Source organism: Aquarana catesbeiana, linkage group LG01, assembly GCF_042186555.1.
Source record: "Aquarana catesbeiana isolate 2022-GZ linkage group LG01, ASM4218655v1, whole genome shotgun sequence".
Lineage (NCBI taxonomy): Eukaryota > Metazoa > Chordata > Amphibia > Anura > Ranidae > Aquarana > Aquarana catesbeiana.
The window spans coordinates 930,571,199-930,598,990 of NC_133324.1; the positions used below are offsets into that span (position 1 = coordinate 930,571,199).

At 40.7% G+C, this 27,792-nt stretch overlaps 1 protein-coding gene across 6 annotated transcripts in view; it reads right to left on the reverse strand.

Moving 5' to 3' along the window:
* DYSF (dysferlin) overlaps nt 1–27,792 on the reverse strand; it is a 395,589-nt gene that overhangs the window by 231,606 nt on the left and 136,191 nt on the right. For all 6 annotated transcript variants that reach the window (XM_073611045.1, XM_073611046.1, XM_073611050.1 and 3 more), the window contains exon 6: nt 12,419–12,606. In XM_073611045.1, coding sequence (XP_073467146.1) covers nt 12,419–12,606 — 188 coding nt within the window. The remainder of the gene's footprint in view (nt 1–12,418; nt 12,607–27,792) is intronic.

A 27,792-nucleotide genomic window follows, 5' to 3' on the forward strand; every position in this document is an offset into this window, starting at 1 on the left:
CGAATCATTATCACGAATATATATACATACATAAATATTGGATTTCAACTAATACAAACGAAATTATAGCGCACATTACGAATGTATTTGACATGATTCGAGATTCAGTATAACGAATATAGACACTCTACGAATAATAACGAATTATCCGAAAATGTATTAACGTAACATAACAAATAAAACAGAACCAAATTATGTATTTTACGAATGACAACGAACCGAAACTAAACAAATGTTTCCGTTGTGCACAAGTCTACAATATACGCTTATTGCGATTTTTATTACTAAACATATGTAGAAGAATAAATATCGGACTAAACTGAGAAAAAAATTAGCTTGTGTTTTAAAAAATTTGCTTTTTTAAAAAAAAATTGGGGATATTTATTATAGCAAAAAGTACAAAATATTGTGTTTTATTTTTCAAAATTGTCGCTCTTTTTTTGTTTATAGCGCAAAACATAAAAACCGCAGAGATGATCAAATTCCACCAAAAAAGCTCTATTTGAGGGGAAAAAAGGACGTCAATTTGTTTGGGTACAACGCCGCACGACCGTGCAATTGTCAGTTAAAAATGACTCAGTGCTGTATCGCAAAAAATGGCCTGGTCATTCAGCAGCCAAATCTTCCGGGGCTGAAGTGGTTTATAAGTTTGCAAAGATTTCAAACAAAATTCTTTCACGTTGTCATTATGGGGTATTGTTTGTAGAATTTGGAGGAAAATAATGCATTTTATCTATTTTGGAATAAGGCTGTAACATAACAAAATGTGGAAAAAGTGAAGCGCTGTGAATACTTTCCGGTGCACTGTATTTTTGAAAGCTAAATAGCTAATAAACATAATGCCGCCATTCCCAGTGGCAAAACATATAACCAAAAGAGAAAAACTCTCTCCTGCGCTCAAGTGTCTAGATACTCAGTGTGTGATAAGGCCAATAGGCTTCAGTGGTATCTGCCATCTTGCAGTCCTCTTCAGAATGTTGGGCATTCAAATACTACAAAAAGAAACAAAAAGAAGAGAGGGCGCACCGACCTAGCGCATTACCACTGATAGCGTTTATTAAAGTGGAGTTCCACCCACTTTTACAACTCTTCAGCATCCCTCACTAAACTGCGCACTGTAAACAAATTGGATATTTTTAAATTTTTTTTTTCTCAGCACCTACTGTATATCTGCTGTGTTCATTTTTCACTTCCCCCTCCCTGGCCGCGGCCCATCGCATCATTTCCTGTTTGCAATGCCTTCTGGGAAGGGGCGGCAACTTCCTCTGAAACTGCCATTGCTATGGAAACCTGACCTGAAACCTATTACACTGCTTGTGCTGCACTGAGCATGTGCGAGATCTGCAAGGATGAGATCCAGGAAGAAATACAGTCTGGCTTCAGATGCCCACACTTAAGATGGCCACGACCTGCTGTAAGTTTATAAAATAACAAACTACTGCTATAAACTAACAAAACAGACCTTAGTTTACAGACTAACTTTACTAGAATACATTAAGCTTGTGTATTATAGGGGTATTTTTATATAAAAAGTATCATTTCGGCCGGAACACCACTTTAAAACAGTAAAATAGCAAGTATATACTCACAAACGAGCTTGAAATACAGGCATGGACATAGACTGCAGGTATGCAGTAACAGACATCAGGATAAAAATGGGACCGGACATCAGGTGGATGCGGCAATGGCTAACGCGTTTCGGGGGCGAGCCCCTTTCCTCAGAGCCTAAGCGGGTGGTAACTAGACATGTGCACAGCCAAAAAATTCTTTCATTTTCGTTTTCGTTTCATTAGTTTATTTTTTTTTTCGTTTTTCGGGTCATTCGTTATGATCGCGATTCGTAAATTCGTTCATTTGTAAATTCGTAAATGCGTTCGTTTGTACATCCGTAAATTCGAACATTCGTTCATTTGTACATTCGTTCATTCGTACATTCGTACATTTTTACATTTGTTCATTTGTAAATTCATACATTCGTAAATTCGTAAAATCGTACATTTGTAAATTAGAAAATTCGGAAATTTGTAAATTCGAAGTTTGAAAGTCCAAAAACCCAAAAATTCAAAATTCTGAAATAGTAACTAACTATTAAATTATAGGTATTGTAATTTCCTTTCAAATTTGACTGTCAGTGAACGTAACAAATACGAATTTATCCGAAGTTACGAATTATCCAAAACGAATGCTGAATCTAAACAAATGGAACGGAACAAATTAATAATAAATAATAATAATAAAACGTTGTTATTATTATTATTGTTATTTATTATTATTAATTCATTACGTTCCATTCCATTTTTTCGGATCATTCATAACTTTGGATAAATTTGTATGTGTTACGTTCACTAACAGCCAAATTTGAAAGGAAATTACAATACTAATAATTTAAAAGTTACTAGTAATTACTAATAGTTAAGTTATTATTAGTTAACTATTATTTCAGATTTCCGAATTTTCGAATTTACAAATTTACAAATTCACTAATTTACTAATGTACGAATGTACGAATGTACGAATGCACAAATGCCCAAATTTACGAATGTCCAATTTTATCGAATTTACGAATATTCGGAAAAAATTCGTTAAACAAGTTTTCGTTAATTCGGATATTCCCGAATTAACGAATTTGTCGAAATTCGTTAAAAAACGAATTCGGAACGAAACGAATTGCACATGCCTAGTGGTAACTGCTCACAAGTAGGAGCTCCTCTATATATGTGTGCATGCATGTGACCAAGCCTCCCAGTAATCACCAGCACCAGCCCACCATGGCCACTCCCCCCTACTGAAAGCAAAACCCTCCCAGCTGGAAAGACCCTCTCTGATGTCACCAAGTCTTCATAGTAACACCATGGTAATAGTAATCTCACATCCATGAAAGCAACGTGCATGTTAGTCAATCATTATTATTGGTGTAATAGGTGTACCCAATCATAGTGCACAAGAAAGGACCCTACCTGCAGGCTAATAAAGACCATCTAGGGCTATGATCTGGCCACATCACAAGTGTAGATGTAAGTGTAGATGTAAACTACAAACTACTACATACATTTTATCCTGATGTCTGTTACTGCATACCTGCAGTCTATGTCCATGCCTGTATTTCAAGCTCGTTTGTGAGTATATACTTGCTATTTTACTGTTTTAATAAACGCTATCAGTGGTAATGCGCTAGGTCGGTGCGCCCTCTCTTCTTTTTGTTTCTTTTTGCCATTCTCAGTGGGCCAGTGTTGAAGTGTTCACATTTCCATGCAGACAATAGCAGCCTGTATCTGTTCCCTTGTGTCAGGAGGAAGTAATAGACTCCATCATTTTCATACTTTTATAGAGTTTAATTGTTAGCTCTGCATTGTATTCAGTTCATCTCTAAAATCTTCAGAAAGCTTATAAAAACGCTTTCACCCGATGGCACAGCTCTACCAAAACCAGCACTGAGTGTATGACAGACTCCGGCATCGATGTCACATCCGCACCTCCGTTATTCACATAAATTCATTTAATTTGTTTCAATACATTTTCGGAATTCATTTTATTTAAATCGATTCAAATTTTTCGGATTTGAATTCGGATCGATTAGAAAAGTTTTCGAATTAATTTCGAATAGTTGTCAAACGTGAAAAGTTTTCCAATTTCCAAAGAGAATGAAATAGAATAGAAAATAAAGGACTAGAATAAAAAATAATAATAGAGTAGAAAAGAATATAACAGAAAATAAAAGAATAGAATATAATAGAGTAAAACAGAACAAAATAGGATAAAAAATTAAAGAACAGAATAGAATGGAATAGAATAGAATAGAAAGGAATAGAATAAAAAAAAGAATAGAATTAAATAGAAAGATTATAAACATCTTCTGAAATTCGAATAGAATAGAAAAGAATAGAAATGAAAAAAAAAACAATAGAATAAAATAGAAATAATATAACCATTTTCCAAAATTCAAATAGAATAAATTCGTATTTGAATAGAACAGAAAAGGATAGAGTAGACTAGAATAGAAAATAACACAATAGTATAGAAAAAAACAACAGAATAGAAAACAATGAATATAACCATCTTCCTATTCTAATCTATTCTTTTCTATTCTATTCAAATTCGAATCGATTCTATTTGATCTTCGGGAAATAGTTATATTCTTTCTATTCTGTTCTATTGTTTTTTTAATTGAATTATTTTTATATTTGTTTATTCTATTCTATTCTTTTCTATTCAAATTTATTCTATTTGAAATTCGAATAGAATTTAGATTGTTTTTTTTTCTATACTATTCTGTTATTTTCTATTCTATTCAAATTCGAACTGATTCTATTTGAATTTTGGGAAATTGTTATATTCTTTATATTCTAATTCTTTTTTAATTCTTTGCTATTCTATTATAGTCTATTCTATTCTATTTTTTTCTTTTCTATTTGTTTCTATTCTATTCTTGTGTATTCAAATTTATTCTATTTGAAATTCGAATTTCAGAAGATGGTTATATTCTTTCTATGTTATTCTATGTTATTCTATTTGTTTCTATTATATTCTAGTCTATTCTGTTCTTTTATTGTTTTACTCTATTATATTCTATTCTTTTGTTTTCTGTTATATTCTTTTTTTATTCTATTTTTTTCTATTCTATTGCTTTATTTTCTATTCTATTTTATTCTCTTTGGAAATTCAAAAACTATTCAAATTCGAAAACTATCAGAATTCGAAAACTATAATACTATTCTGTTATTTTCTATTCTATTCAAATTTGAACTGATTTATGTTTGAATTTTGGGAAATGGTTATATTTTTTCAATTCTATTCTATTTTTTTGTATTATTCTTTTCTATTCTATTATAGTCTGTTCTATTCTTTTTTTTTTCTTTTCTAGTCGTTTTTATCCTATTCTTTTCTTGTGTATTCGAATTCAAATTTATTCTATTTGAAATTTGAATTTCAGAAGATGGTTATATTCTTTCTATGTTATTCTATTTGTTTCTATTATATTCTAGTCTATTCTGTTCTTTTATTCTCTATTTTAGTTTGTTTTACTCTATTATATTCTATTCTTTTATTTTCTGTTATATTCTTTTCTATTCTATTGCTTTATTTTCTATTCTTTTTTATTCTCTTTGGTAATTCAAAAACTATTCGAATTTAAAGACTATTTGAATTCGAAAAATATTAGAATTCGAATTTCGTCCAAATTTTTTTTTTGTTATTTCATGTCTAGTCAAAACTTTTTTTTTCATTTTGGATAGTAAGGGAATAAGGGAAGGTTACAACCCGTTCCTTTTTTTTTTACATCTGTGTCCCATTATGGAGATCTCCCTTCTCTTCCTGTCCCATAGTCAAACAGAATGCAGAAAGAAATCCTTGCAAAGTAAGGGAATCCCGAGGGTCACCAGAACTAGTGTCCCCATTAGAAGATTTTCCTCTATTAGTGTTCTGATGTCAACCCAAAATTTGGGATTTCTTTTACATTTGCTGTTGATGATAACTGTAAACAGGACAAATAGAGGGTGAATCTCCCTAAAGGGGGGGGGGGGGGTACAGACAGCAATAAAAACATCACGGGTTCTAATCCCTCTCCACTCTATCCAAAAAAAAAAAGTTTTCTTTCAGTTACAATTTAACACGTTCCCGCCCAGGCCTATAGCAAAATTACTGGTGGGGGCAGGACTTTCATCAATCTGGGTGGCGCAATCTGTCACCGGCTGTGGTTATTGAACACAACCGATGACTGATCAGTATACCTGCCCGCTGCCTGTACCATGGAATTGCTGTGACCAATCACAGAAGGTCACATGACAATTGTAAACAATGGATGGCTTATTTTCATGCTATTCATTGTGTACAATTGTGTTGTTAGCTGTGACTGGTCACAGTGATCACAGTAACAGTCACAACCAATTACAGCCCATCTGTACCATGTGATTAGCTGTGGCCAATCACAGGTAATCACAACATGGTTGCTTATACATAGTTACATAGTAGGTGAGGTTGAAAAAAGTCACAAGTCCATCAAGTCCAAACTATGTGTGTGATTATGTGTCAGTATTTCATTGTATATCCCTGTATGTTGTGGTCATTCAGGTGCTTCTCTAATAGTTTCTTGAAGCTATCAATGCTCCCCGCTGAGACCACCGCCTGTGGAAGGGAATTCCACATCCTTGCCACTCTTACAGTAAAGAACCCTCTACGTAGTTTAAGGTTAAACCTCTTTTCTTCTAATTTTAATTAGTGGCCACGAGTCTTGTTAAAGTCTCTTCTGCGGAAAAGTTTTATCCCTATTGTGGGGTCACCAGTACGGTATTTATAAATAGAAATCATATCCCCTCTCAAGCGTCTCTTCTCCAGAGAGAATAAGTTCAGTGCTCACAACCTTTCCTCATAACTAAGATCCTCCAGACCCTTTATTAGCTTTGTTGCCCTTCTTTGTACTCACTCCATTTCCAGTACGTCCCTCCTGAGGACTGGTGCCCAGAACTGGACAGCATACTCCAGGTGCGGCCGGACCAGAGTCTTGTAGAGCAGGAGAATTATCGTTTTATCTCTGGAATTAATCCCCTTTTTAATGCCAATATTCTGTTTGCTTTGTTAGCAGCAGCTTGGCATTGCATCATCTACTAGGACCCCCAGGTCCTTTTCCATCCTATATTCCCCCAGATGTTCTCCCCCCCAGTGTATAGATTGCATTCATATTTTTGCCACCCAAATGCATTGTTTTACATTTTTCTACATTGAACCTCATTTGCCATGTAGTCGCCCACCCCATTAATTTGTACAGATCTTTTTGCAAGGTTTCCACGTCCTGCGGAGAAGTTATTGCCCTGCTTAGCTTAGTATCGTCTGCAAATACAGAGATTGAACTGTTTATCCCATCCTCCAGGTCGTTTATGAACAAATTAAATAGGATTGGTCCCAGCACAGAACCCTGGGGAACCCCACTACCCACCCCTGACCATTCTGAGTACTCCCCATTTATCACCACCCTCTGAACTCGCCCTTGTAGCCAGTTTTCAATCCATGTACTCACCCTATGGTCCATGCCAACGGACCTTATTTTGTACAGTAAACGTTTATGGGGAACTGTGTCAAATGCTTTTGCAAATCCAGAAATCCACTGGTATAAACAATCATAATGTGTAAAAAAAAAAAAAATCCTGATCACTTCCCCAGAGTATTACTGTGGTAACACTGTATTGCTCTGGTCACAGTGTGTAAGAAAAATCGTTAAAAAAAAAGTTAAAAAAAAGTAATAAAAAAATAAATACATTAAAAAATAAATAAATAAATATATATATAAATATATATATATAAATATATATATATATATATATATATATATATATATATATATATATATATATATATATATATATATATATATATATATATTTTTTTTTTTTTTTTTACATACTGTCACCAGTCAGTGTCTCTGATCACCGCCACACCAGTTATATGATAACGCTGTACTGCACTGGTGACCATATGTAAAAAAAAAAAAATAGTGAAAATTTTTTTTTTATTTCTTAATTTTTCCGAAAAATTGTGACAAAAAATTACAACTTCAAAAAACTTGCCATGTCTCTTACTAAATACCTTGAACTTTGGGGGTAAAAGTGCCATTGTTAACCGCTTGCCGACCAGCCGCCGTCATTATACGGTGGCAGGTCGGCACGTTCCCATGAGTCGTCGTAGCTGTATGTCAGCCCTTTATGCAGGAATAGCAGGCGCGCGCATGCCCGCTGCACTGCTGGGGAACCAATGCGTATGGCTGGAGGTCGTGATGACCACCGGCCACGTGCGATCGCGGGCACGAGAGCCAGAACAAGGACGTGTGTGTGTAAACACACAAATCCTTGTTCTGTGAGGAGAGGAGAGAGAGATTGTGTGTTCCTACTAACTAGGAACAACGATCTGTCATCTCCTCTAGTCAGTTCCTTCCCCCTACAGTTAGAACACACTGAGGGAACACAGTTAACCCCTTGATCGCCCCCTAGTGTTAACCCCTTCCCTGCCAGTGACATTTATACAGTAATCAGTGCATTTTTATAGCCCTGATCGCTGTATAAATGTCAATGGTCCCAAAAATGTGTCAAAAGTAGTCCCGATAAAAATTGCTGTTCACCAGCATTACTAGTAAAAAAAAAAAATAATAATAAAAATGCCATAAAAATGCCATAAATCATTCCCATAGTTTATAGACTCTATAACTTTTCGCAAACCAATCAGTATACACTTATTGTGATTTTTAATACCAAAAATATGTAGAAGAATAGATATCAGCCTAAACTGAGGAAAAAAATAGCTTTTTTTTAAAAAAAATTGGGGATATTTATTATAGCAAAAAGTACAAAATATTGTGTTTTTTTTTTCAAAATTGTCGCTCTTTTTTTTTGTTTATAGCAAAAAAAATAAAAACCGCAGAGGTGATCAAATACCACCAGAAGAAAGCTCTATTTGTGGGTAAAATAGGACGTCGATTTTGTTTGGGTACAATGTCGCACGACCGCGCAATTGTCAGTTAAAGCGACGCAGTGCCGTATTGCAAATAATGGCCTGGTCACTAAGCAGGCAAATCTTCCGGGGCGAAAGTGGTTAATGACCAAGCATAGACAGGGGTGCAGACACAACATCAGTACCTGCAGGTTTGGGCTCTTCTTGGTCTCTAAATGGATAAAGTGACAGATTCTTTTCATAAAGACCCAACCCACACAAAGAAATTGTCTTTGCAAAGGAGACTCTTACACACACCGCGCCTGGACTCCCTCGCAGCACCTTCCTCCCTCGCAGCCTGTGCTGCATTCAGCGGTGTCAGTGACTCGGGGAGCTGTGACATCATTTCCAATAAGCTGCTAAGCCTGAGTACTGTAACGGGGGAACAAGTCACATGGCCACCATACCTGGAAGAGATGGTAGAAGGAGCTACATGGGACCACAGGCATGGTGAGTATAAAGGGGTTGGGAAAAGTCCCTTTAATTTGCTTTGCATAAACAAGGTGACAGTGTCACTTTAAAAGTAGTTCTTGAGCTCCGGGTAGGTGTGCCTAGGCACAGTCTGCCAATTACAGTATCTCACAAAAGTGAGTACACCCCTCACATTTTTGTAAATATTTTATTCTATCTTTTCATGTGACAACATGCAATGTAAAGTAGTGAGTGTACAGCGGGGTAGGCAACCCCCGGCAATGGTGCTGCAAGCGGCAAAATGAAGCTTCTTTTGTCAGCACTCGTCTCCCTCCCCATCAGCAGAGCAGCGCAGGGAAGTGTCAGTGAGACACTAATGCATTCCAATTTCAGATTTCCCTATGTCGCACCTGCACTTAGGGGGAGGCACTGTGCCCCCACACATTGTAAAATATGGGAAACATTGCTTGGTTCTCCAACTTTGCTGTAGCTGATCGTCAGCTTTTGTGATGGGGAAGAGATTGGGTGCAGTTCTGCTGGGAGGGGGGGGTCCCTGTTTCAAGGAGGAGGAGGACTCTCATTGGCCACTGCTAAAGCCAATCACAGTCCTGCTAGCCCCGCCCACCATATGGAGAAAGATGATTCGATTGGTTGCACTACCAATCTCAGAAAGAAGGGATTTCACTGTGATTGAGAAAACCCCAATTAGGTGACAGTTTGTGGAATTACTGTTGAGCTTCTGGGAAATTTGTTGAAATTATTCCTGAACCTTTGTGTCACTTACTACTGAACCCCGGCACTCTGTGTCCCTTTAATCCACAGACAGTATTCAGTGTAATGAAAACCACACCCAACTTTTCCTGTGGCGCAGAGCGCTGCACTTTTTCTCAGCTGCGGGGGCCCAATTTATGATTCTGCACACAGGCCCACTGCTTTCGGAAAATACCCCTGACCTGAGCTCATCATTGTGCATCCATTCCAGATGCTGGTATGTGACATCACGTGGGCTGGATGTGAGAGGCGGATCAGCAGGATGAGTGTGCCAGGACAGGTAGATGTCTCCTTTCACCACTCTGCATATCACGCATATCATAGATGAGAAGAGGGTACAGCGGTGGGGAAAATGCACAGGAGGGTACAGCGGTGGGGCAGATGTGCAGGGAGGTACAGTGGTGGAAGAGATGAAAAGGGGGGTCAACAGTGAGGGGACAGATGAGCAGGGGGGGTTCAGTGTTGTGCCCGATGAGCAGGGGGTTCAGTGTTGGGGCAGATGAGCAGGGGGGTTCAGTGTTGGGGCAGATGAGCAGGGGGGTTCAGTGTTGGGGCAGATGAGCAGGGGGGGTTCAGTGTTGGGGCAGATGAGCAGGGGGGTTCAGTGTTGGGGCAGATGAGCAGGGGGGTTCAGTGTTGGGGCAGATGAGTAGGGGGTTACAGCAGTGGGGCCGATGTGCAGAGGGGTGCAGAGGAGAAAGGAGGTACAGTGGTGGAACACATGAGCAGGGGGTTACAGTTGTGGGGCAGATGTGCAGGAGGTACATTGGTGGGGCAAATGAGAAAGGAGGTTACAGTGGTGGGGCAGATGAGCAGATAAGTTCAGCGTTAGGTAGGATGAGAAGATGGTTCAGCGGTGAGACAGAAGAGCATGGGGATATGGCGGTGGAGCAGATGTGCAGGGAGTAAAGTGGTGGGGCAGATGAAAAAAGGGGAACACTGGTGAGACAGATGAGCAGGGGGTTACAGTGGTGGGACAGAAGAGCAGAGGGTTACAATGGTGGGACAGAAGAGCAGGGTGGTACAGAGGTGGGGCAGATGAGCAGGGGGTTACAGTGGTGGGACAGATGAGAAAAGGGGAACATTGGTGGGGCAGATGAGCAGGGGGTTACAGTGGTGGGACAGAAGAGCAAGGGGTTACAGTGGTGGAGCAGATGTGCAGGGAGTAAAGTGGTGGGGCAGATGAGAAAAGGGGAACTTTGGTGGGGCAGATGAGCAGGGGGTTACAGTGGTGGGACAGAAGAGCAGGGCGGGGCAGATCTACAGGGGGTTACAGTGGTGGGGCAGATGAGAAAGGGGGTAAATTGGTGGGGCAGATGTGCAGGGTGTTACAGTGGTGAAACAAATTTGCAGGGGGGGCAGTGATCTGAGGTGTGGAGTTGCAGAAATTGGGGCTGATCTGAGGCGTGAGAGTGCAGGATGTTAATTTCTCACTACGCAAGTAGTTTACAGCATTTACTTTATACAAAATGCTTTTCGTTATTGAGAGTGTGAAGTTGACTGTTATAAAATCTGGGGGCGCTCAATTTCTTTGAAAACATTTTTCGGCACACTGCGCTCAAAAGGTTGCCTACCCCTGCTGTACAGCTTGTATAAAAGTGTAAATTTGCTGTCCTCTCAAAAATCTCAACACACAGCAATTAACCACTTCAGCCCCAGAAGATTTTTCCCCCTTAATGACCAGGCTATTTTTTGCGATACAGCGCTGCATCACTTTAACTGACAATTGCGCGGTCATTCGGCGCTGTAGCCAAACAAAGTCGACGTCCTTTTTTCCCACCAATAGAGCGCACCCACAAATCGCCGTGGAAAAGCAGACGTACACCTATGGCGATTTGCGGGATCGAGCCACATTGCTGCAGTATAACTGCGGCAGCTTGTCGTTAAAGCGGAGTTCCACACAAAAGTGGAACTTCCGCTTTAAAAGGGTTGTAAATGCTCATGTTTTTTCACCTTAATGCATCCTATGAAAAACAGCAGTTGAAAAACAACATACTGACTGATCAGGTCACCAGGTGAAAATAATAGAAAGAAAGCCTAAAAAAAAAAACGAATGCAGCCATCACATCTAAGGATCAGTAAGTTGCAAAATAATAAATAAAATAATAATAATAAATAATGCGGAGCTCCAGACTCCTGCAAAAAAAAAAATAAAAGTCAGCAGCTACAAATACTGTAGCTGCTGACTTTGAACATTAGGACACTTACCTGTCCAGGAATCCAGCAGTGTCTTCACCCAAGCCGATTTTTAAATCGGCTATAGGGTGCTGCCGCCGCCATCTTCACTAAGGGAAATCGGCAGTAAAGCCTTGCGGTTTTACAGCCGGTTCCCTACTGCGCATGCGCGAAAAGTGCTGCGCTCTCTGATTGGGCCAGCTGCGGGGGACGGAGGAGGGGGGGGTGCTGAACTTCCAGCTGAGTTTGCCGTGGCCAGAAGTGGGAGCAGGTACCTGTTCCCCCCCACCCCCACCCCACACAAAAGGTGCCAAATGTGATAGCGGAAAGGGAGGAAAGGCAGACAAGCAGAACTTCACCTTTTGGGTGGAGCTCCTCTTTACCCTTCAATTCAAAGCCTAGCCCTTAATCCCAACAGTCATAATCCCTATTATGGTGCATTTGAAAATTCATTGACATAACATATCAATGCTGAGAATATTGCTGATTTTATGAAATGCAAAAAGTGGTGGTAAACTCGCAGCACAAATGTGTTGCAATACAACTGATCTGTCAGTTCTGATCATTCTTGGTAACAGTTGTGACTCACCTGGAAGTCCTGAGGTTTGTTGGACAGCGCTCTTTGAGGGGCGCTCTTTTTCCTCTTGACCCCCTGAACTGGGTATTGCTGGGGTTTCTTAGGGAGAGTCGGCTGCTCAGGTCCAGGTAGAAGTGACATTGCATCGCCTTCGTCTCCAGTGCCGAATTGGTCTTCTGTGGTCTCTTCATCTGCCATGTCTGACCAGGAAACACAACTAGAGTCACATCCCGCAATACAGAAATCATATTATCCAAACTGACCACAATATTGTGGTATGCAAACGAGTGCCCATCCACCAAAACATGAAACCACCGCCTCTTCCACTGTTGTACCAAACTGGCTCACAAACTTTGAAATTGCAACCGGAAGCCCAACATCGTCAAGACGGTTGAGGGGCTCAAGCAACAATCTCAGAGCTTCAGCAAACCAGACGACACTGATAAGGTATACAGAAAAGACCTCTTCTATTCCTTGTCGCTTTCCTGAGGTTGTACGGGCACAAGGAGCTTTCTGGCTAATAGGAAGCCACCAATGTATCAATCCTGTGGGAAAGCCAATGATACAAAAGAGAGCACTACAACCCTGGAAACTTGATCCCTCAAGGTACATCTTCACACCAGTGCCCCCCCGCTCACAGCCTCTACTATTCTACACGGTCAGAAGAGCCGGCACAGTGGTATATTGCAGTAAAAGATACTTTAATGAAGATCAGGTAGTACAGAGGGAATAGAAAATGCAGCACTAAAATGTTGACATGTTTCAGCCCCTACAGGCCTTACTCATAACAGTGAGTAATGAGTAAGGTCTGTAGGGGCTGAAACGTGTCAACATTTTAGTGCTGGAATTTAATTCCATCTCTACCGCTTGATCTTTAATAAAGTATGTTTTACTTCAAAACATCAAGGCGCCAGCTCCTCTGATCTTTTGGTATGCCAATGATACCCCTCAGATTCCGAAATATTGCCAAAAACGGAATGCATATTAGCCTGTCTATAGCATCTCATAATAGGAGGAGAATTTCTTATTTCTTAACCACTATTCTACACGGTCAGAAGAGCCGGCACAGTGGTATATTGCAGTAAAACATACTTTAATGAAGATCAGGTAGTACAGAGGGAATAGAAAATCCAGCACTAAAATGTTGATGTGTTTCAGCCCCTACAGGCCTTACTCATAACAGTTAGTAATGTGTAAGGTCTGTAGGGGCTGAAACGTGTTAACATTTTAGTGCTGGAATTTAATTCCGTCTGTACCGCTTGATCTTTAATAAAGTATGTTTTACTTCAAAACATAAAGGAGCCGGCTCTTCTGATCTTGTGATATGCCAATGATACCCCTCAGATCCAGAAATATTGCCAAAATCGGAATGCATATCAGCCTGCCTATAGCATTTCATAATAGGAGGAGAATTTCTTATTTCTTAACCACTGATATCAAAACAGTTCCTAATTCTGACATCTGAAAACGCCCATGAGGTATAGAGCTCTTTCTTCTGTCCACTGAATGCACCCTGTTCCAATCAATGATACCCATCCACCTTGGAGTAGCATACATCAAATGAGAGTTGGGCAAAAGTCATAATTACTTATGTCTACTTATTCCAGGTCAGTATTCAGCTTGTATTAGCAAGAAAACCAGGCACCCAGCATTAGAGGAATTATCATTAGCAACCTCCATAAATTCTCCAATGACAGATTTTCATTAAAGTGATTGCGTAGTGTTATTTTATTTTATTCTTTTATTTGTTGGTTGCTATATTTAATTATTGTGGTCATGTCTAAAAAAAAAAAAAAAAACATTTTTAACATTTGTATTTTTTGTTAGTCACGTAAATAAAAAACAATGCGTATTCATATTTTGCATTCTTCTTTTTCACCAGCAGGTGGCACCGTAGTCAAATTCAGGTACAAAAACTACAAAATCACAGTGGGTGAAGGAAAGATACTGACGCGTTTCATGATAAACTAGGACTGAGCCTCTTTCTGAGATTTGTTGTTTACAAGTTAAAAACAGATTTTTTTGCTAGAAAATTACTTAGAACCCCCAAACATTATACATTTTTTTTCTAACACCCTAGAGAATAAAATGGCGGTTGTTGCAATACTCATCGATATGACCCCATTAACTACTGAGAAGAAATGTTCAGAATTTTTTTTTTGTTTTTCTAATGAAATTCTACTGGTGCATGGTCAGCTTATAGTAGAGCTAAAAAGAAACATGCTTTTTTCTTTCATGTTGGATTTTGTGCCATCTGTGTCCCATTGCTGAGATTTCCCTTCACTTCCTGTCCCATAGCCAAAAACAGGAAGTAAGAGAAAATTCCTCCAACATGAGGGAATCCCTGGTTGTCACCAGAACTAGTGTCCCCATTGGAGGATTTTCCACTCTATTCCAAAAATTTAGAATTTTCTTCCACTATCTGCCCTGGAGAATGTGATAACGGCCACCAGGACATCCAGAGAGGGTCAATCACTCTACAAGGGGCACAGACATCAATACAAACTGACAGGTGTTCTGACTCAGCCCTACTCTATCCTAAAACTAGACATGTGCAATTCGTTTAGTTCCGAATTCGTTTTTTTAGCGAATTTTGACAAGTTCGTTAATTCCGAAAACTCCGAATTTACGAATTTTTCAATTTAAGAAAATTCAGAATTTCCGAAACTTACAAAATTACGAATTTCTGAATTTCTAATTTCCAAATTTCGAAATTTCTCATTTCTGAAATGACGAAATTATGAATTTACGAAATTCTGAATTTCTAAATTTTGAATTTCCGAATTTCGAAATTTCCGAATTTCGCAAATTCGAATATTCGAAATTTCATAAATTTAAAAATTCTAAAATTTGGAAATTTGAAAATCCAAGAATAAGAATGAAAATCTGAAAATTCTAAAGAATGAAAATCTGAAAATTCTAAAGAATGAAAATCTGAAAATTCTAAAGAATGAAAATCTGAAAATTAGCAAACCGGAAAATCTGAAATAATAACCAACTAATAATAAATATTAAATTATAGGTATTGGAATTTCCATTCAAATTTGGCTGTTAGTGAACGAGTACGAATTTATCCGAAGTTACGAATTATCTGAAATAACGAATGCCGAACAGCCAAATTTGAAAGGAAATACCTATAATTTAATAGTTAGTTATTATTTCGAATTTTACTGATTTTATTACTTTTTTTCAGATTTTCGGATTTTGAATTTTTGAATTTCCGAAAATCTGAAAATTCGGAATTCGAAAATTGGAAAATTCGAAATTCCAAATTTCCGAAAAAAGCAAAAAAACGAATGAAACGAAAACGAACAAATTTGTCAGTGCACATGTCGACCTAAAATTAAACAAAAAAGGGTTTTGCAACAGCTGGGAGTGCCTTAGCAACGTCCTAGCAACAAGCCAGGATAGGATGATGCCACCCCTGGGAGATTTTTAGCCAAGCTTCAGGAGGTACGTAAATTACCTAAACCTATAGCAAGGTGTCAAATCTGCATGGTTTGTCTTTATCTACAGGTGCCCCTTACCTGCGCTGGCAGTTTTTTGGTAAAGTTGAACTAACCATTTCAAAGAAGGGTTATAACCCCTGTCAGTTTTTTTGCCATCTGTGTGCCATTGGGGAGATTTTCCCTCACTTCCTTTCCCATAGCAAGAACAGGAAGCGAGAGGAAATCCCCTAAGGGGAAGGAAAACCTGGTCAGAACTAGTGCCCCCATTGGAAGATTTACTCTCTATTCCTGTTATGGTGACAATTAAAGATTTGGATTTTTCTTTACCAGGACAGAGAGGATGTACACCTCCCTAATGAGGCCACAGACAGCAATAAAAACCTGACAGAGATTCCAATCTATTCTCAATCTATATAAAACAAAGTTTAACTTTAAGTCGGTCTCTGGGGTGAAAGGTGTTAGGCAGGGCTTCCAGTGTGCACATCCAGAACAATAAAGTTTTATGAAAATGCTGACATCAATGTGCGGTCAGTCTTTGTGATTGAATGCTATAGGCCAGGGGTCTTCAAACTACGACCCTCCAGTTCAGGAACTACAATTCCCATCATGCCTAGTCACGTCTGTGAATGTCAGAGTTTTACAATGCCTCGTGGGATGTGTAGTTCCGCAACAGCTGGAGGGCCGTCGTTTGGAGATCCCTGCCATAGGCCTTGGCTGAGTTCTCCATGGACTACCTTTCCCATGACATGGAGATGAGGACAAAGGGGATGTGTTCTGTAGTCCTGTCCTAGGGTGACAACACTGCTGCTCCATAGATACAGTATAGTGAGTGAGTGTTGTCACCCCAGGACAGGAGATGTGTTATTGGCAGGATCTCCAGGTGAAAATAAAAGAGAAAAAGAAAATGAATGCAGCCAGAACTGAAGCTGTAATGTAATAACACTTTTCTTTATATAGGCTTTAGATACACTCTGAGGTGGGTCTAAATCCAAAACCTTTATTTCTACTTGTGTATATCTTTGTCTGTGTCCTTATAAGAAGACTTCCCTTCACTTCCTGTCCCGAAGACATAACAGGAAGTGAAAGGAAATCTCTCTCAAGTAAGGTGAAACCTCCTTTTAGTCAGTTGTCACCAGAACAGGTGTCCCCATTGGAAGATTGCCCCTGTCGTCCTGTTATGGTGACTATTGAATGTCCCATCACTATCTGTCCTGGTGAAAATGTTCACCAGGACGCACAGAGAGGGTGAATTTCCCTGATGGGGGGAGGAATACATGGCTCTTCACAGTGAGCGCTGCACTGATTAACTGATGGTTGCTAGTTAACGGCCGCCATTGGAGCGCTGCACTGATTAACTGATGGTTACTAGGTAACCATTGGAGCGCTGCACTAATTAACTGATGGTTGCTAGGTAACGGCCGCCATTGGAGCGCTGCACTAATTAACTGATGGTTGTTAGGTAACGGCCGCCATCGGAGCGCTGCACTAATTAACTGATGGTTGTTAGGTAACAGCCGCCATTGCAGCGCTGAACTAATTAACTGATGGTTGCTAGGTAACAGCCGCCATTAGAGCGCTGCACTAATTAACTGATGGTTGCTAGGTAACCATTGGAGCGCTGCACTAATTAACTGATGGTTGCTAGGTAAAGGCCGCCATTGGAGCGCTACACTAATTAACTGATGGTTGTTAGGTAACGGCGGCCATTGGAGCGCTGAACTAATTAACTGATGGTTGCTAGGTAACGGCCGCCATTGGAGCGCTGCACTAATTAACTGATGGTTGTTAGGTAACGGCGGCCATTGGAGCGCTGCACTAATTAACTGATGGTTGCTAGGTAAAGGCCGCCATTGGAGCGCTACACTAATTAACTGATGGTTGTTAGGTAACGGCGGCCATTGGAACGCTGCACTAATTAACTGATGGTTGTTAGGTAACGGCCACCATTGGAGCGCTGAACCTTCATAAAGAGAAGAGGCCGAAGACACTCGCCTACATTTGGACAGGTGGTGGGGAATCATCCGAGAATGTTAAAGGACATCTCCGGAAAATATTATACCCCCTTCCCCACCCCCCCTCTAACTGATAGCTGGCAAGATAACAAAATATGTCCTTTTTACTCACCTACAACTAGCGTTACGTCACCCACCAGTCCGCAGTCTTCTGTTTACAGTTGGAGGGGTCCTTCTTTAGGTGTCCATGTCACTGCCTGACTGATGGGGACACTTAAACTGGAAATAAACTCAATTTAAAAAAAAAAAACTGCTGACAGGCGGAATTTTATGACAAAAAAGCCCCTCAGAGTAGAACCACGCTCGTTTTTTGCCGCTATACTCGCATGGCAGCCCATTTCTTTCAATGTAGCATGAAACATGTTGGGTGTTGATCTTCACACGTGTTGAGGCGTTTTTCAAGCATTTTTTCGCATGTAAAAAAACACGTGTCTGCTTGCCCCATTGGGGATGTCATTAATAATGATTTGCACCGCGTGACACGCGTTTTTCGCATCTTTTGTGAATGCGCTACACGCATAGGGCAGCCCATTCATTTCAATGAAAACACACCAAAGTAGCTCGTGTAGCTTTCTGGACGTAGAGCTTTGTGTGTATCGATCGACTTGTCCAGAGTTTTTACACGTGTGAAAACGTGCGTCTGCTTGCCATCTTTAGAGGGACAATAACACTGGAAGGCACTGCAAGGGTGACATGTGTTTTTTGAGTGTTTCATGAGTGCGCTACACACATAGATCATCCCATTTGTTTTAAAAAAGTATCTCATATACACTATATTACCAAAAATATTGGGACTGCCTTTACACGCGCATGAACTTTAATGGCATCCCAGTCTTAAAGCACTTTTCAGTTGCATTGAAAGCGCTGCCCATTCATTTCAATGGGCAGGGCGTTTTGGGAGCGATGTATACAGCGCTCCCAAACCGCCCCAAAGATGCTGCTTGCAGGACTTTTCTGAACGTCCCGCAATCACAACGCCCCAGTGCGAAAAGTAACACTGAAATAAATGGAAGGCGGTTTTCAGGCGTTATTTAGAGGCTATTTCTAGCGCTACAATGCCTGAAAACCGCCTCAGTGTGAAGCCAGCCTTAGTCCGTAGGGTTCAATATTGAGTTGGCCCACCCTTTGCAGCTATAACAGCTTCAACTCTTCTGGGAAGGCTGTCCACAAGGCCAACTCAATATTGAACCCTACGGACTAAGACTGGGGTGCCATTAAAGTTCATGTGTGTGTAAAGACAGGCGTCCCAATACTTTTGGTAATATAGTGTAGCTTTTTGGGGGTTGAGCTTGATGCATTATGATCAGTTTGTTGAGCATTTTTGCATGCATAAAAATGCACGTCTGCTTGCCACGTTTGGTGTGTCATTACCAATGATTGGCACCACAAGCACAACACAAATTTTTCGTGCATTTCGTAAATGCGCTACACACATAGGGCATCCCATTCATTTCTACGGGCTGCCCTATGTGTGACAAATACATCAAAATAGCTCTGGTAGCTTTTTGGGATTTGAGCTTTTCAGGTTTGTCAAGCTTTTTTGTGCATAAAGAATCGCAAGTCTGCTTGCCATGACTGGGGTGCCATTAACAATGAATGACACCGCGCATTTTTCAAACATTTCTTTTGAGTGCATTTCCAAAACGTTTGGGCATGAATGGGGCCTAATGGAATCTCTTGTCACAAATGCTTCCCCCTGCCTGTCAGCGGTAATGTACACTGAGCCACGCATGCGTGGTGTACGGAGTACATTTACAACACCCGCTTTGTGCTGCGATGAAGTGACGTTGTTGCAGCCCGGCTATTCAAGTGACCAAGCAATACTAACACGGAATGAAGACTGGGAGGCGCTGGAGAGCATCTTTTGATATGTAAATCTGTCATAATGTGCTAGTATGTAATGCAGGGGTCGGCAACCTACGGCCCGCTCCCACTAAATGTACGGCCCGTCAGTGCACGTGATGAATTCACGTGCACCCGGCCCGCATACGTTTTAACCACTTGCGGACTGGGCCATAGCCGAATGAGGGCTACAGCGCTGTCGACCAGTTCTGGGAAGGTGTACTATGACGCCCTCCCAGACTCACGCTTCCCGCGTGCCCCCTGGGGCACGCACCCGGGAATGTCCGTGATCGTCGGGCAATGGCCACTGGCCCTTTACCACGTGATCGCTCCGTCCAATGACGGAGCGATCGCTTGTCAACAAACCGTCGCATGTCCGGTTCAGCTCTCGCCTCTCCTTGCAAGCTGTACACACCGATAGTGTACCGATGGTGCAGTGTGCGAGAATAGGAGAGAAACCGCAGCAGTGCTCACCCATGCCTCATTCATGCCCATCTGCGCTATATTCATGCCCATCTGTGCCTCATTCATGCCCATCTGTGCCTCATTCATGCCCATCTGTGCCTCATCCATGCCCATCTGTGCCATATTCATGCCCATCTGTGCCATATTCATGCCCATCTGTGCCTCATCCGCGCCTAATTCATGCCCATCTGTGCCTCATTCATGCCCATTTGTGCCTCGTCCATACCCATCTGTGCCTCATTTATGCCCATCTGTGCCTCATCCGTGCCTCATCCATGCCCATCTGTGCCTTATTCATGCCCATCTGTGCCTCATCCATGCCATCTGTGCCTCATTCATGCCCATCCATGTCTCATCCATGCCCATCAGTATCCATGCCTCATCCATGTCCATCCGTGCTTCATTCATGCCCATCCATGCCACATTAATGCCTCATCCGTGCCACATCCATGCCTCATCTGTGCTCATCCGTGTCACATCCATGCCTCATCCGTGCCACATCCATACCTCAATACCTCATCCGTTCCACATCCATGCCTCATCAGTGCTCACCCTTGCCTCATTCATGCCTCATCGGTGCCACATCCATGCCTCATCCTTGTAACATTCATACATCATCAGTGCTTATTCATGCCACATTAGTGCTCATCCATGCCACATCAGTGCTTATCCATACCACATTAGTGCTTATCCATGCCACATTAGTGCTTATCCATGCCACAACAGTGCTCATCCGTGCCACATCCATGCCTCATCGGTGCCACATCCATGCCTCATCCATGCCACATCCATGCCTCATCTGTGCAACATTCATGCCTCATCAGTGCTCATCCGTGCCACATCCATACCACATCAGTGCTCATCCATGCCACATCAGTACCCATCCATGCCTCATCCATGCCCATCTGTGCATGCAGGATTATTATCTTCATTTATTAGCAGGTGAATGCGGCCCTCCATGCATTCACATACAACTACTAATAAAACTACTGACACCAGAGGCGGAACTACCGGGGTCCCAAAGGACGCACTTGCGACTGAGCCCTGGCGTTCCGCCACTGTGGGGAGACTTCAAGGCAGGAAGGGAGCCCGCTGCGGAACTTAAACAAAGGGTCCTACGATGGTAGTAATTGGCTCCGGGGATCAGGTGGAAGAGACCTAGCTGGGGGGCCTCTTCATGGTTTCTTGCACCGAGGCCCTAAATGTTGTAGTTACGCCTCTGTCCCCAGGCATGGGAAAACGTCCAGCATATTTTCGTGTATGAGGCCTTAGGCCACAGGCGCCCCTTACCTGTATAGTCTTTTTCACTGTTTGCTGAGGACGGAGCATTTTTAGGAACCAAAATGTTGCATAGACATCACTAATAAAATGCTCAAGAGGAAGGTACGATGGCCTGGTCATTCCTATGACTTCAGCAATAAAAACCTCATAGATTCCATCCCTTCTTTAGGCTAGCTTGTAGGTTTCTCCATCCACGCTAAACAGTATCTCCCTTGCTGGTTATTGTATTCCTACACCAGCGGCTGTCGTAATGTCTTAATGGTGACTGCATCTGATTGGATGAAGTCTTCGTTTGGCCAGCATTTTTACACCTGGTTCCTTCAATCTTTCAATCAAAGTTTGGCAAGTCGCGTATTGCTGACAAGGCCACCCACGGCTCAAATTTTAGCTGATTCACCAGAAATTGGCATAAAATTCGAGCCATGTATGGCAGACTTCACTTTATCCAAAACCAAAACCAAAAATTTCGCAATATACTTAACACTCGCCCCATAATTCACCTGCTGGTAGGAGAGATTGTGGAAGTAAGTCTATGTAAATCACTTCAGCGTTCTCTCATTTTAGTAACAAGCGCAGATGCTTCCTAAAGCCTGAACTGAAATTTCAGCATGTATTTAGTAGTAAGGTTCAATATATAGGCTCAGTACTTTAAACATGGTTAAAGGTTAACATGGTATATTTAAAAATGAACCTGTGCTTTTCCCATACATACCTGCATTACTTCAGTGTTCTCCTTGCCCACATATTATTATCATACTGTAACCACAAGCAAAGTTCTTTATGTTTTTTTTAGATAATTGTTCGTTAGTGTTTGTCTAGTCAGCCTTTGGGAAGAAGAGCTGATTGTGATATTGTTATTTTTGGCTTCATATCAATGATAATTATGGTCATTGCATAATTTGACTATGTGAATATCACCCTCATCACTGTTCGTTATAAGAATGCAGAGGATACTTATTATCTGTGATGGTTTTTCTTTGATTACTTTTTTTGTATAGAGCAGCATTGCTCAAACTTTTTACCCCAGAGGATCCCCTATCATAATTCTCAGGTCTTGGGAACCCTTACTGAAACCAATTCATTGGGGGGGTCAATGGGAAAAATGCCTCTTCCATTGGTAGAGTCAAAACCTGGATCTGAACCTGTGACCCCGGCAGTGTCTGTCTGTGGCTCTTCTCGCTGTGCCACCTGAGATGCCGGAGAGCTCCCTGTCTGATCTCTTGCCTTGTCTCTTGTTTCTGGTAAACTGGCTGATATAAAGAAAAAAGAAAAAATAAAAAAATAAAAGACCAAGGCACACCAAACAGAGTAAACTACAAAAAAGTTTTATTAGCTATACAAAGCTGAACACAGGAAAATGTGTACACAACCACCCCTAAAAGGCAGATATGGAGGGAATAGCTGGTAACTGAATAACTGACTGACGGACTGCTGATACCATGGCTAGCCATTGAGCTGTTTGTGTCTGGGAACAGCGTGAACACTTAGTGCATTTGCATTATCACGCTGTCCCCTCAGGAACTGTATGGTTGAGCCTGTATTCTCAGGTAGTAGGGGGTTTCATAGGTGCTATAGGGGTGTGCTACTTATTGGGGTAGGCAGGAACCACCCCCGCTTGCGGGCTTCCTCTCTTTTCTATGAGGGATCATATACTGTTTACAGGGAGGGTTTAGACAGATTGGTGGGATTCCCTTTACCAGGTATTCCCACCATATTTGCCTTTTAGCGGTGGTTGTGTACACATTTTCCTGTGTTCAGCTTTGTATAGCTAATAAAACTTTTTTGTAGTTTACTCTGTTTGGTGTGCCTTAGTCTTTTAGATTTTTAGTTTTTATTTTTTCTTTATATATAATTCTTTGATCACACCCCCTTTAATATATGTGGTGAGTACTACTAAATTTCTATCCTGACGGGATTCCCATTTTTTCCTATTTTTTGGAACTGGCTGATATCTTGCTCCTTTGTGTACCTGCCACTGTCCTCATCTCCACTACCACTCTTTGCCAACTGTTAGCGTGTTCCTCGACTATGCTTCTGCTTGATCCCAACCTGCAACCACTTATTACTGACCTTTGGCTTGTTTACTGATTATGCTTCTGCTTGATCCCTACCCGCTACTGAACTCCAGCTTGCTCACCTCCTGGTGGAGTGATCCTGAAGACCGTGACCTGGTACTAACAGGCAGCAAAACCCATTGCCACCATCAGGAGCTCTGGCGAATAGTTCGTTTGGTGCTTAGACCCAGAAACCTCGGATAGGCCTATGTAATTCGCCAGGGTGACCTGCTTGTGTACTTGTCCAGCTGATCGGTGGGAGCCTCTCTACTGCTATAGCTACTGGTCTCCAAGCCTGACTCCTGACCGCAACAGGTAGTCTGTAGGAAGAATTAAACCCTTACAGTGGAGGTCACAATGCCACCCTTACAGACAGCTAAAAAAAAAAATTCTCATGCTATTGGCCAAGCGGTGTTGGTCCTGAAACTATGCAGGCCATCAATCAGACACAGAGCAAGAAACCCCTAGCCACCTCTGGAGGAACCCTGGAGTGGCTGATATAGAGTGTCTTTTTGAAAAAGTATGTCTTTTTTGGGGTATGGATCTTCAGATTATCACTATGTATTAGGGAATGTTTTTGTTAATGAATTGTACGGTTAGGAGGTCCAAAAGCCATTGTACTTCTTAGAGCCTTAAAAAAAGACAAGGGTGGTATGGTGAACCTAATAGATGATGCCATCAAAAAGTTCTAGAAAGGCCACAATGACACCAGCACACCAGTAAGATAGAAATGGCACATTCATTAGTTACCACTGAAGTATGAAGTGCATGATGCTCCAGCTGACCTCATAGGATTGGGAGGATTTTGAAGAGAAATATACAGTTAGGTCCATATATATTTGGACACAGGCAGAATTTTAGTTTTTTTCAGGTATTTACCAAAACATATTCAAGCTATAGTTATATAATGGATATGGGTGTAAAGTGCACACTCTCAGGTTAAATTTGAGGGTATGTACATCCGAATCAGAGAAAGGGTTTAGAATTACAGTTCTTAAAAACAGCCATCCCCCTTTTTCAAGGGACCAAAAGTAATTGGACAGTAGTATCAAAAGCTGTTTCATGGCCAGGTGTGGGCTACTCCTTCAGTATTTCTTCATCAATTAGGCAGGTAAAAGGTCTGGAGTTAAATCTAAGTGTGGTATTTGCCTTTGGAATCTATTGCTGTGAACCTACATCATGCGTTCGAAGAAGCTGTCCATGCAAGTGAAACAGGCCATTGTAAGGCTTCAAAAACGAAACAAATTCATCAGAGAGATAGCAGCAATATTAGGAGTGGCCAACTCAACAGTTTGGTACATTCTGAGGAAAGAAGAACACACTGGTGAGCTCATCAACATAAAAAGGCCTGGACGACCATGGAAGACAACAGTGGTGGATGATCACAGGATCCTCTCTATGGTAAAGAATAACCCATTCACAACATCCAGACAAGTGAAGGACACTCTCCAGGAGGTGGGCGTATCATTGTCAAAGTCTACAATCAAGAGAAGACTTCACAAGAGCAAATACAGAGGGTTCACCACGAGGTGCAAACCTTTCATAAGCCTGAAGAATAGAAAAGCCACATTAGACTTTGCCTAAAAAAAATCTAAAAAGCCAATCCAGTTCTGGAAAAGCATTCTTTGAATGGATGAAACTAAGGAATAAAAAAGTGTGGCGAAGGCTTGGAACCATTCATCCAAAGCACACGTCATCTGTGGTCACATGGTGGAGCTTGCAGTGTGATGGCATGGGCATGCATGGCTTCCAGTGGCACTGGGTGGTGTTTATTGATCATGTGACAGAAGACAGAAGCAGCCAGATGATTTCTGCAATGTTCAGAGATATACTGTCATCCCAGATTCAGCCAAATGCAAAGTTGATTGGTTGGCGCTTCACAGTACAGATGGACAACGATCCAAAACACACTGCAAAAGCAACCCAGGAGCTTTTGAAGGAAAAGAAGTGGAATATTCTGCAATGCCCAAGTCAATCACCTGATCTCAACTCAATTAAGCATGCATTTTACTTGCTGAAGGCAAAACTAAAGGCAAAAAGACCCTCAAACATAGAGCAACTAAAAACAGCTGCAGTTAGAGTCTGGCAAAGCATCAGAAAGGAGGAAACCCAGTCTTTGGTAATGTCCATGGGTTCCAAACTTCAGGCAGTCATTGCCAGTAAAGGATTCTCAACAAAATATTAAAAAGTAACATTTTATTTATGATTAGATTAATTTGTCCAATTACATTTGAGCCCCTGAAAATGGATGGAAGGTGTATAAAAATGCAGTTGCAGTTCCTAAAACTTGTACAGTACTTGAAATTTATGTTCAACCCCTTGAATTAAAGCAGAAAATCTGCACTTCAAATTCATTTGGATTGTTTTGTTTTTCATTTTATTCTGGTGGCATACAGAGCCAAAAGTATGAAAATTGTGCCTGTGTACAAATATATATGAACCTAACTGTATGTCCTCCGTCATCAAATCCAAGGAGGAACCAATACAACTCAAATTGTATTACCAAATTTACAACACCCTTCTGAGATTTTAGAACTCAAAGCTCCATTACTCCCCCCACTGTTTTTGTGCAGTCAAGAAGCAGGTCTACTCCATGTGCTGTGGGTCTGTCCTTTCTTATACCAATTCTGCATTCAAATGAATAGTTTTGTTGAATCTGTGTTGGGTCTTCCTAGAGCTTCATGATTCTGGCCAAAATTAGAATCACGATTTTATTGCTTGGAATAAAAAGATCACGATTCTCGCGGCGTAAAATCTTTCACATTATACAAAAAAATTGGGCTAACTACTGGTTAGTTTTTTTTTTAAATTCGTTAAAGTGTAATTTTTTCCCAAAAAATTGCATTTGAACAACTGCTATGCAAATACAGTGTACAATGTGACAGAAAATATTGCAACAACCATCATTTTATTCTCTAGGGTCTCTACTAAACTACTAAACTATATATATATATATATATATATATATATATATATATATATATATATATATATGTGTATATATATATATATATATATGTATATATATATATATATGTATATATATGTGTGTATGTGTATATATATATATATATATATATATGTATATATATATGTATATATATGTGTATATATATATATATATATATATATATATATATATATACATATAATGTTTGGGGGTTCTAAGTAATTTTCTAGCAAAAAAATAAAAAAAACGATTTTAACTTGAAACCAACAAATGTCCTGACCAGAGCACTTTTTGCTATTCTGCAATGCGTCGCATTAACTGACAATTACCGGTCGTGCGACGTTGCACCCAAACAAAATTGACGTCCTTTTTTTTCCACAAATAGAGCTTTCTTTTGGTGGTATTTGATCACTTCTGCGTTTTTTATTTTTTGCGCTATAAACAAAAAAAGAGAGACAATTTTGAAAAAACGCACTATTTTTTACTTTTTGCTATAATGAATATCCCCCAAAAATATATTAAAAAAAACTATTTTTTCCTCAGTTTAGGTCGATATGTATTCTTCTACATATTTTTGGTAAAAAAAATCGCAATAAGTGTATATTGATTGGTGTGCGCAAAAGTTATAGCGTCTACAAAATAGGGGATAGATTTATAGCATTTTTATTATTATAATTTTTTTTACTAGTAATGGCGGCGATCTGTGATTTTTATCATGACTGTGACATTAGGGCAGACACATCGGTCAATTTTGACACATTTTTGGGACCATTGGCATTAATACAGCGATCAATGCTATAAAAATGGATTGATTACTGTAAAAATGTCACTGGCAGTGTAGGGGTGAACACTAGGGGGCGATCAAGGGGTTAATTGTGTTCCCTAGTGTGTGTTCTAACTGAAGGGGGGAGGGGACTGACTAGGGGAGATGACAGATCGCTGTTCATACTTTGTATGAACAGACGATCTGTCACTTCTCCCCACAGAGACCCAGGATCTCTGTATTTACATACAGAGATCTCGGTTTTAGCCGCGTTACGAGCAATCGCGGTAGCCCGGTGGTCATTGAGACCGCCGGGCACTCGCATCGGCTTCGGGGGGCGAGCTGCGGGCGCACGCGTGCCCCTAGTGGCCACCAGAGGGAGCGACGTAACATAACGGCGATTCGCGCAGCCGAGCCATGTTGCCGCAGTACAGCTGCGGTGGCTGGTCGGCAAGCGGTTAAGTAGTTAAGCTTCCCTTACACACCAATGTGTATTCCTTTGATCTAAAGGAGAAATTGTTACAATGTTTATACTTAAGTTCCACTGTTAAAGAATGTTGTGATTCTTGT